This window comes from Excalfactoria chinensis, chromosome 1 (assembly GCF_039878825.1).
Source record: "Excalfactoria chinensis isolate bCotChi1 chromosome 1, bCotChi1.hap2, whole genome shotgun sequence".
Classification (NCBI taxonomy): Eukaryota; Metazoa; Chordata; class Aves; order Galliformes; family Phasianidae; genus Excalfactoria; species Excalfactoria chinensis.
In genome coordinates, this window is record NC_092825.1 from 163,287,254 (window position 1) to 163,299,494 (window position 12,241).

The 12,241-nt window shown below is 37.7% G+C and overlaps 1 protein-coding gene across 4 annotated transcripts in view; it reads right to left on the reverse strand.

Annotated features, from left to right (window-relative positions):
- Positions 1-12,241, reverse strand: part of PDS5B (PDS5 cohesin associated factor B) — a 100,052-nt gene that overhangs the window by 21,659 nt on the left and 66,152 nt on the right. For all 4 annotated transcript variants that reach the window (XM_072361590.1, XM_072361588.1, XM_072361589.1 and 1 more), the window contains exons 21-24: positions 11,889-12,047; positions 10,626-10,694; positions 6,645-6,781; positions 272-395 (exon numbers count right to left, since the gene is read on the reverse strand). In XM_072361590.1, coding sequence (XP_072217691.1) covers positions 272-395; positions 6,645-6,781; positions 10,626-10,694; positions 11,889-12,047 — 489 coding nt within the window. The remainder of the gene's footprint in view (positions 1-271; positions 396-6,644; positions 6,782-10,625; positions 10,695-11,888; positions 12,048-12,241) is intronic.

Genomic DNA, 12,241 nt, shown 5'->3' on the forward strand with positions numbered 1-12,241 from the left:
CAATTTAAAACATACTAATGACCTTTATAGACCTCCATGTTCCAAATGCATTCCACCCTAGAATCAAGAAACCATTATCTACATTGTCACTGCAGTCCAACATACTTAATTCTCACTCAAAATCAATTTTCAGGATTATGAGCTGGAAAAATGAAACTCATGTCAAACCCGATGGTTTTGAATAAAGACATATAAGCAGATGCAACAAACAACATATACATTACACATATATATTTGCCAATATCCCACACATCACACCCAATTTCCTTACATTTATGGCTAGTGCACACAGCTGGTACTGTTCTAAGGTGATGATTTCATGGTAACAAGGTTCTTGTGCCAGCTTCACAATAGCACTACCTGCAGCCAACCTCAATCGAGACATATCAGGTTTACTGAAAAACAAGCACATAGGTTATGAATTAATAAAAGAATGTAGAATTATTTGACTTAATTAAATTTCAGTGAATCAGCATTGCTGAAAGACAGGTACTTAAAACAAAGGAAAAACTTCCACAGACTTGGCCTCCACCCAGCCCCAATTCCCAGACAACCACACAAGTAACTGCTCATCAGAAGTTGTTTCCACTTCACCAGATTTTGAAGTCTATTAGCTCATACCTATTCCCATGACCCAACTTTGCAATGAAAATATTTCTTGAAACTTCCTAGAAGTTCCCCATGGATGTAAATCTGTTTTAACCGTGCACTGGATCAGCACAGTCCAGGCTGCCTTTCAGAGACCTCAACAGACCTCTAACAGACTTCTAATTCAGAACACTCATTTTCCTTCAGCAGGGGGCTCCTGACAAAGAAACAGCCCACTCCCAGCCCCCAAAGTTGCCAGAATTTCTTGTAATGACAGATAGCTCAAAATCCACACTGCACCTCCACACAGATTTATTTTAATTAGAAACTTTTATGGGTGACCAAGTGAATTGTGTTTTTAAGACAAAAAGGATGTAACAACTAAAAATATTTTTAACATGTTGGAAGTAGTATTATTTGACTTGCACACACAAACTGTATTCCCGCACAGCGGAACAATCCAAGCATTTGCTATTTTTCGTATTGAAGGAGATTGTCTTCTACAGACTGTAGCCACATTTACAAAGGTCCTCAGAATTTCAAAAGCATCTTCACATGACCTTTGCAAATTGATATCCACACAACAAGACCATTAACAAACTTAGTTTGGCTTTTACTCTTAGAAATTTTATCTCGGTAAGACTACATTACTACTGCCTTTCTTCAGATCAAGAAGTAAAATGAAAAGTTGTGTGTGTCACTTAAAATCCTCGCTAATGAATGATGTCCAATAGTAGTGAGTGCAGCCTATTCCTTTGATATTTTGGAGCAAGAATCAAATTGCATTCCAAATTAAAAATAATCACTCATTCAAGCAGGACTAATATCATTTAATTTCTTAACCATTTGCCTTTTATCCGTAGGGACAGCAAGCACTGTACTCCCAAGTGTTACTGTGACCATGAAAACTGTACAAAGCTTTTACAGATTGAAAGCCGCCGTTAAACAGAATCCAGAATAAAACTACCTGAAGAGCTTAAACTTTCATATCATCTAATCAGATCTTATACACGCCTCAGTATTTCATGGAAAAATGAGCAACCAGATGACAGGACAATACTACACCACATTTCGAATAGGACAAGAAGATTAACATGGTAATGTTTGGTCCCCAAATATTAGATTTCATTTTAAGTTCCATCTACTGTGATACGTGAATCCAATAAGAATTCAATTTTTGTGCACCGGTGACAACTGAACAATAACTTAGTGGTATAGAATGAAAGAGCCAAAGGATGAAATTTAGAACTTTCATTCTTTCTTAGCTTTGGCGGCAATAGCATTTAATTCTGAAAGCTAAATCAAAAGATATTTCACATACAAGTTAGCTAAAACTTTGTGGAGTTTGTGGTATATCCCACATGTTCTTGTATCCCAGAAATACCTATAAGCATGTGAGCATGTTGCAGGGAGGAGGAAGAGGACAGTGTCAGTTATGCACTTACATCATTAAAGATGAAGATCAGATCTATCCTATTACGCAGGAGGATTATACTAAAATGAAACTCTAAATAAAGTATTTATCTTTTATCAAATTGTCTTAACCAAACATTTTCCAATCTGTACTACCCCAACATTCACAATTTAAGGCTGAAATTAAAATTTCAGACTGATATGCCTATTGTTTTCAATTACTTCTTGACATTTTGAAAACTAACTCTACAGAATCCCTTGTCATATCAGAAACTCCCTAAGAGCTAAAAGAGCGACCTGGACATTTATTTTCTGGAGCGCTATGACTGTTGCTGAAGATTAAATGTTTGAAATCAGAACAGAAATGCAACCACGTGGAAAGACATTATCAAGTGCAAAATACTGCACTGAGATGCACAAAGCTCTGCCCCGAATAAATGCGTCTTCCAAATACATCTAGTGTATAATCACCTCTCATTTCACAAACTGGTAGTTAAGATTTGCCTTTTCCTCCACAGGGTATAAATGCCAGTGTCCAATTTTGTAAGCATCTTCCATTTTCCACAGAATAAAATGTTTCTTCTAAAAAGAGCTTCAGACAATGTTGTGTGTCAGATGGCATAGCAGGTTATCATTACATACCATGAAATTCTAAAAGCCAAAAATTAATTTTTTTTTTTTTCTTGGTAACCTTTAGTGTAAGGAAAAATACAGACTGCCTTTCCAAAAGTCTCAATGCAGGTTCGCAGTTGGCATCAATTCTTTCAGCCTCCAATGCTCTTACTTTATGCTCAGTGTAGATTAAAATTCTGCTACAAATAAGGCATGTAATATCCAGCTTGGCTGTTTACTAATCAGAAATAGAAGAATTGGTACCATATTGAATTTTGAACTTGTAAAAGTGTTTGTAGTTAACAAACAAATAAAAAATAAATACCTGGAAACCACCACTGAGATAGTGTTTATTGACAAAGTTCAATATGGAACAAACTATTCCTGACACCAGTGAATTTAATTTACCTGTGTTAACATTTCAAAGTAATTAAAAGCAATTCAACAAAGTCAACAATCTCTCTGTGTCAAAGTGAGAAAGATGAAGTGTCAGGATTCATTTGTTTTGTTTCCAAGTGGGCCCTTGTCTTCACACCATACTCTAGGCTGAATTATGCTTTGAAATGTAATATATCACATGGTCACTGCAAAAGTATAGCTCTGTAGATTTAGAAGGAGTTGAGATCTGAGTCATTTTTATGGTTGGTTAAGAAATACTTGTCCCAGAATCTTTAGTTCAGCCTTCTAATGATGTGGAACAATAAGATTAGAACACTTTATAACACTTAAGTGAATGGCAATAGAAGTGATTACAACATGACTTTTAGCCTACAAGAGGTCAAATGTGTCCTGAACCCAGCCACTTACTTGTAATTCAATTACCTTTGCAAATTACACATTATTATTTAAAAGACAAACACAAACCACAAACACAAAAATATACTCTACAGAGAACAGAAGCAGATTTAGTAGTCTAGAAGGTGAGATTCTGCCCTAAACAGACAGTTTTTCTCTCTGCAAAGCCCACAGTAATCCGAAAGGAGAAGTATCAGATTTCCACACCAGAGAACCAATACACACTGCCATTGCATTTTCAAAGATAAGGAATAATGGACTGGAAGTGTGAGCCAGATATCAAGAAGCTCTGTGTAGAACTAACATGCCTGAAGCATCATCTTCCCTGCTTCAGTTTATGAAGGTGCTACAGCTCACAGAAGTAGACCCAATGCAGAACTGTGCTCCTTGCACATTAGAGCTTTTGAAGGTGCAGTACTGGGCATCACAGAATAGCTGTGCTTAGATGGAACCTCCACAGGTCAGCTAGCCAAACACAGCGGCTAAAGCAGGGACAGCCAAAAGGCTGCCCAGAACATACCTAGACAGCTTTTGAGTACCTCCAATGAGGGAGACTCCACCACCTCTTTAAGCAACATGTGCCAGTGGTCACACACCTACACAAGTGGAAAAAATATTCTTATGCTCAAACAGAGCCTCCTGTGTTTCAGTTCATGCTCATTGTCTCTAGCCCTGGCACTGGGTACCACTGAACACAGAACTCCAGGTGGGGCCTCCGTGGTGCTGATGTAGAGAAAAATGATCTCCCTCAGTTTGCTGGCAACACTCCACCTACAGAAGCCCAGTATGCTGACTGCTTTCTTGCCACCAAGGCACACAGCTGGCTCATGTTCAACTGGACATGACATCCAGGCCCCTTTCTGCTTTCCAGCTAGGCAGCTCCCAGCATGTCCTGGTGCATGGAATTATCCTTCCCAAGTGTAGGAATTTGGGATTCCAATTGTTGAACTTTGTGAGATTCCTGTCAGCCCATCTATCCGGCCCTGTTTTGATCTTTCTAGAAGGCATCATGTCTCTATGGCATATCAGCCAATTCTCTCAGTTTTCTGTCACCAGCAGACTTGCTAAAGGTACACTCTGTCTCATGATCCAGACCATTAAGGAAGGTGTTAAAGAGGCTGACCTCTTGGGTACATTACTAGTTCCTGGCCTTCAGCTAAAACTTTGTGCCACTAATTACCGTGTTTTGGACTTGACCATTCAGATAGTTTTAAGTCCATCTAATGATCTACTGCTTCATCAGCTTCTTTATAAGGATCTTAATGAAGGCAAGTGTTGAAAAGCCTCCTGAAGCCAAGGTAGATTATATCCACTGCTCTCTTGTCTACCAAAATTGTCATTTTATCAAAAAAGATTATCAAGATGGTCAAGCATAAATATCTACTGTTAAATCCACGCTAGCTACTTTTGATGAATTTCATGTACCTCAAAACGGTTTCTAGAATTAATTGTTCCACTCTTCAAGGATGAAGGTGAGTCTGACTGGCCTACAGTCAAGTTTTTAGGGTCCTCCAATAAGGAGTCATGCACTTACATTTGTCTAGATGGCTTAAGCATTCCCTGACTGGTTCTTTTCCACCAAGGTAAGGCTGTAGTTTTCTCCAGACATTCCCCTGTTCTCCAGAGCCTGAGACTGGAATAGGCTGCCCAGGGAGGTGTTTGAGTCACCATCCCTGGATGTGCTTAAAAACTGTTTGGATGTGGTGCTTGGAGACATGATTTAGCAGTGGGTTGTTAGAGTTCAGGTACAACGTTTAGGTTGTGGTTGGACTTGATGATCTTTAAGGTCTTTTCCAACCTGAGCAATTCTATGATTCTGTTATTCCTGAGGCTGGTCTTGCTAGTAAAGGCTGAGAAGAAGACATTCAATATACCCCAGCCTTTTCACATCCTGCATCACCAAGGCTCCTGCCCCATTCAGCAGTGGGTGCATACCTTCCCTAGTCTTCCTTTTGTCACCTATTTACAAGCCCCCCTTGTTCTCTTTGACATCCCTCATTCGATTTAATTCAAGATGGGCTTTGACTATACTAATGTTGTCTCCACATGCTCAGACAGCATCTCTATATCCCTCCTAGGTTACCTGTCCTTTCTTCTACCTTCTGCATGTCTCCTTTGTGCCTGAATTTTGTCAGGAGCTCTTTGTTCATTCACAGAGGTCTCCTCTCATTTTTGCCTGATCTTATGTTTGTCAGAATGGACCACTATGTAATAATCAGTTATCCTGAACACCTTTTCACAAAGCTACTGGACTGGATAAGCCACTGAGCTCCAAACAGTTATGCTGAAAAGCTAATGGTGTTACTTAGTTCCCTTCTAACTGCCACAAATGGTCATATTACAGAATTTAAAACGATAAAACATTTATTTAGGAGAAATTTTAAGAAAGCTTGCACATTACTACGAAGATGATATGCCAGAAAATTCTCAGGTTTGCAGCTTTATACACACAACATAGGCCTACATTTGCATGGTGGCTGTACAACATTCAACTCTGCCCCCAGACTGAAATCTTTTCACTCTTACTGGCACAATCCATGCCTGCATTTCACAACTTCTGTTGACGCAAGTTTTCAGTATTTGGAAAACAATCCTGCCTGAAAACTTGTCACTTCTACAGCAGAGGATCAAGAGAATACCCAGTGAAATAAATAAATTGTCTAACAGCCATCTAAAAGAGAAATGATTTATTGAGAATTAATCTTCTTTACACATTTTCAACTTCGTTTCACTTTCAGAGACCTCCAGGGAATAAAATCTGCCTTCAAACAGAAGTGCCTCATGTACTAGCTATTCCCACCTGGTTTCTGGCAACATGCTGAAAACAATACACTGGCAAATGTGTTTTATGAGAAAGGCTGTTCATGAATTTTGAGCATACACAACAACTGGTACATCAGCAACAGTAACCTACACAAAAAATTTTAAACCCATTTTCAGTGGTATAGAGGAAATTACTCAGTTTATTCTTGCTGTTTGAGTAACAGCCCTTAAAAGATGATAAAGGAGAAAAAAAAAACATTAAAATACAGCTGTATCCAGGGTGTTAAAATAAACTAAGACTCAGCAAACTTCTGTAGGAATGCAGCCACGCTTACAATTGAGTTCTTAAAAAACAAATCATATAAAGATTCTCATACAGTAACAGAACAGTTTAAGCACTACTTTGACTAAAATTCATGTTCTCTACCTACTGCATCACCAGGGACATCAAAATGTTACCATTTGTTACATACCTAATTTTCCCCTGCTCTGTCAAATCTCCATCACTGTGTAGTATTGTTGTTAGCAACCGCAGAGTAGAAGTTCCTGATTTACTGTGATTGTTCTTCATTCCTAGCAACCATCGAACCATCATCTTGATGGCCTGAATCTGAAAGATTTTATATGCAAATGTCAAATCACATCATACAACTCACTTTAAAAATGATAAAATATTATTGTGTAATATATTCATAAATATAATGCACCCACTCTTACATATAGCCCTATATATATGTATGTATAACTCTACATACAGTCCTATGAGGAGAGGCTAAGGAAGTTGGGGCTGTTTAGTCTGGGGAAAAGGAGGCTGAGGGGAGACCTTATCGCGCTCTTCCAGTACCTGAAAGGTTCTTACAGTGAGAGTGGGGCAGGTCTCTTCTCACTAGTGACAAGTGACAGGACGAGGGGAAATGGCCTCAAGTTGCGCCATGGCAAGTTCAGGTTGGATATTAGGAAGAACTTCTTTACAGAAAGGGTGGTTAGGTACTGGAATGGGCTCCCCAGGGAGGTGGTTGAATCGCCATCCCTGGATGTGTTTAAGAGCTGTTTGGATGTGGTGCTCAGGGATATGATTTAGCAGAGGATTTTTAGAGATGGGGTACTGGTTAGGCTGCAGTTGGACTTGATGATCTTCAAGGTCTTTTCCAACCTGGGTAATTCTATGATTCTATGATATATTACACACATATTATAACATCATCACTACTTGAAATAACCTCTTGGTTTAACTAGTGTTTTCCCAAGTGCTTTTTACTACTAAGAATGTAAGTTTGATAAGTTTTAGCAGTTTCTTCCAGTAAGCAATCACATTCTGCCATGTGGAAACACTGTCTTAATCGACCTTATTTATCTACCAAGCACTGTGTGATTGGTAAAACGGTGTATCCTTAAGAAAATGTTATTGGATCTAAACATGAAACATTTCTATGCTCATAGAATTCCTATGCTTCAGTAATCCTTATGAAGCCCTTACATATGTAATATTTGAATATAAAACTATTTAAGAAATGCAAATTAAAAACCACTCTATAGACATTTCGATCAGTACAGTATTAACCCACATTAAGATAACTGGCCCTAGAAAAGAATATTTCTTTCTTAGCTATTTAAAGAAAAGCCTCAAAGCCTGTTACTTAAGATAACTTGTCCTTTGCCAATGGAAACACTGAGTCTTTTGAGGCAGGCTTCTAAAAGCAAGCAGAATCTAGCAGCTATCATGAAACACTGAATAATTTTAAATTTCTTTAGTGAAAGTAAAGCACGAATTTGGAGATTAAATTTGTTTTATGGTCTGAATCCCTCTGTCTTTAGTTTTCCTTCTGTATGAGAGACAGTAACAAAAACAGAAAGAGGAATATTTTCTTACAGCAAAGTGAAACATCTAAAACAAGTGGACATTCTCAAAGGGAAGAGGGGGAGCAGAGGGGAAAGAAATCCAGAACATCGAATTCAAGAGCTCTAGGAAAATCTAAAGATTAATATAAAAAAATTAAACGTGAAGCTAGCACTGGAAGGAACCTACTTCATGCTAAATCCAATTACTCTCTTTTAATATGTGACTGTACACAGTAACTCAGAACTCCCTTTTCCCTGAAAGAGAAAATTCTATCAACTTAATAGTCAAAATATTACTGAATGAAGTTCATAATGTGACTTCCATCATGTAAAACTGAACACAGTGATCCCTTCAGATCTCTAAATTCTGTTGCTGTTATTTTTACGAGTTTATTTTTAGCACCACAGCCCGTCTATTTCACCAACAGAATTAAGTATATTGGGAACACCAGCAGGAGGCAGGCTATCAAGTTTGTGGAACACAAATGAAATTCAGTCTCACCCTAACCCTAAATTGGTGTTCAGGTATCCCTGAAGCAGTCTGTAGATATCCACTAGAAGACGATGACGACAATAATAATAGACTGCCAAAACAGCCGCTGCTATCTATTTAATTATTTCATGTCACAACCAGTACCTAAATCATTACTGCCTCCCATTTGTTGTGAAGACAGAAACATTATAGTTCTACATGGCCTTCAAGTAAGTGCTGTATGTGAATTCACTCCTACAACTGCCTAACTTCATTAACACCAGACTACTGTCCATATAACTTTAGTGAGGGAACAGCCACATGCTGTCTTGTGCCCATACATCTCTGGTCAGCTCCCGACTCATTTTTATTCTAACCTTTGCTTCTCTCTTCCTCGCCACAGCTCCTTCCCCCAGGTTTTAAGAAGCCTGCTACTTCAGACATGCTACCGCATAGCAAATCCTACACCCAGGTCCTTCAGAATTTTCCTGTCCTTCCTCTCTGTTCCTTATTTCTCTACTGCTGCTAACAATGCTTTGACCACATTACAACAATGCTTCCGAATAAAATCTTCCAATGAAATTAGTATGGGACATGAAAATCCTTTCTCACTGCATCAAGCCACCTGAACATGAGTTTGTACCACCCCCGTGTTTTAAATTTTATTTTTGCAGCCAAATAGGATGGATAACTATACAAAAATAATTAAGGTTGGAAGGAATTTCAGGTTGTCCCCAGCCCAATCTTAAAGGAAGATCAACTATGAATTTAATTATATTCAGTTCGGTGTTGCCTGCATTCTTCATTAAATATAGGTTTAGTTTTGTTAATAAATGTTAATCTGCAGATCAATGTTCACAATAATCTCTTTTCACTTGCCAAAAAATGCTTCTCACAGTTTCTAAGCTTGGCTTCAACCCCAAGTTGCTCTAGGATTTTCCATAAGCCAATTTCACTTCCAAACAGCCAAGCTGTATGAAAAGTTTTATCAACAAAATGACCATTTTAAAGCTTCCCAAATCTCTTCAAAAATATATATAATCAAGCAATACTGACTACACCAAGTTACACACATAATCACTGAAGTGAAACCGTGTCTATTTTAAACTGGCAGGTTTTGGAGTGTACTGCATAACTACAGCATTGCATGCATAGGAAAAATGCCTCTGCTGTAGCTGAATGAGTAAAAAGCTAACAAATCAGTTCCAAACAGAACTGGTTTCCAGTAATTACTTTTGTACCAAGCTGGAAACCAAGGAACTTACTAAACTAGCTGACCAGGAAGTATTAAGGTGCAAAGAGTTTAACAACTTCAAGAGAGAAAGCAGAGTTTCTTAAAATCATCAGATCAACTTTATTCAAAAGGAATTGGAAATTAAATAACTGCTCTAAGAAAACAGCATAGTACAAAGTGCATGCATCTTTCTAACTACAAAAGAAAACGTTAAACGATAATCTCTCCCTTATCTGAAGGAAGGACATTGAAAAACAAAAGACATATACTGTAGAGACTAAGTCTGTTTGAGTGAAAAATGAACTACTAGAAAGAACAGAAATGGCAATAATAAATTTATGTCAGAGAAAGAACAAGCTTCAGATTACATTTTTAAGCACAGGTAAAAAGAATATTTCCTTTAATACACATTACACTTCTACACACAATGTAACATATGTACTCATTTGAGAAAAAGGACAAGTTCAAAAACAACTTTTTCCATGTTCCAAAACGCCACTAAAAGAGTCCCTTGAAATGTCCTAAAAGTTCAAAATAAAGAAAAAAGGGGAAAACGTCTTTATGATGTTTAATTCCTGCTGAACAGGAAAATAAAACAAACTAACTTCATTTGTGTTAACATCTGGAATAGATTTCATGTGCAATGCTTACATAAGGATATAATAAATGACAGTAAAACGTCAATAATGTGCATATTTACTGTCTTCCTTTTATAAAAGAAGATGCTCCCAAAACCGAATTATTTTCATCTATGAATCTAAAAATGTTTTTTCTTGCAAAGCCATGAATTTAGAAATAGCTACTCTGTTTTACTTTAATAAAGGTGACAAGGAAACAAAGTTGACAGCTGTAAGATTGCAGACGTTTAATTTTATTACCTACAACACAATTACAGGAAATGCTACTTACTTTGACAAGTGTTTCAGGAGACACTTCTTCATCTGGGACCCAAAGTTTTGTTGTCTTTTTTCCTGGAAGCTAAACCAAATTTGAGATTTTGTTACACAACTGTTCAGTGAAACCTGCTGTAATCTGCTCTTCCTCTTTGCTTCTGGAAGCAATACAGCAGCACTAACTGGTTAGCTTTATGCCTTCTGTGTTTTATAGAAGTAACCACTACAGAAGTGGGATACTCATCTTGCTATTCAAATACCAGCAAATGTATCACTTGCAGAATGTTTTCTTGTTGTCTTGCTATTACTGGAACGTTACTATTTGAGAAGTAATAGGCACTGCTTTGAAAATGATTTTTATTTTTCATATCCGGTGGACTGGAATCTCACATGCATAATTTTAGACAGTAAATTTCTCCCTAAACATAGCTGATGAGACATGAGTTATTTTTTCACTTCGTGATCACTGTCAATACAGAAGCCTCATACAGATTAACATTAAGAGTCTCAGTTCATTTTAATTTCAAATGCATCATCCTGTAGTGGTTTAACCTCGGTTGGCTGCCAGGTGCCCACCCAGCCACTCTCTTGGCTCTCTTATTTCTCCTCCTCAGCAGGATGGGAGAGATAGAACAGTTTGTGCATTGAGACAGGATAAGGAGATCACTCATCAATTATCATCACAGGCAAAACAGACTTGGCAGTAAATGAAATTAATCCTCCCAAAGCCAACTAAAAATCAGAGTCGGGCACTGAGAAATAAAGGCAAATCAAAACCACCTCCCTTTCTACAATCCTGCTTCTTTCCAGGTTCAGCTTCAATCTTAAATAATTTATCCTCTTGCCTCCACCCCAGATGAACAGCGCATGGAGACAGAGAAAGGGGTTGAGGTCAGTACAACGCACTTCATCTCTGCAGCTCCTCTGAGAAAGTTTGCTACCTAAAGCCAATACACACTTCCTTAAAAATAAGAAATACAACTTGCTCACTTAAGACAAGAGTGCCTGAAGTCAATATCAATATTTCTACTTTTAAAAAGAAGCCAGACAATGAGTAATATGCTGTGCTATATACCTTTTATTTATTTATTTTTTAAGGACTACCAAATTAATACTCCTCCCTTTCCTGTCCTGTGTGTATTCAATTGGCTCACACAGCATATGTGGAAATACAAGCATAGCCATCTACGAAAAGCAGGATCAAAAGATCACATCTATTTGATGAGTATCCCGCAACTGGAGAAGGAGAACCTTGGAACAAAGTTCTAAAAATACTTACCCTATCATTCATTAGCAAGTCTTTAACAATAAAAGTGGCAACCAAAGATTTCAAAGGGGCAGCAAACTGATCAGGTGCGAGCATGGCTATATGGCCAATAGTAACCAGCGGTGTAATGAGATGCTCAAAATTGCTTGGATCCAGACTTTTATGCAGTGGCTAGAATAAAGGCAACAAATTAAAGTATTAATTATATAATCCGTGTCTTATTCTGATCAGGGATGGGGGAAGAGACATTCCTATTTCAGAAATATAATTATTTAAAATAAATATTTGTTATTTAGATTTAAAGTCACGTTCACCAGCAGATCTCCAATAAATTGAAAGAAAAAAAAAATTAAGAAGAAAAAGAC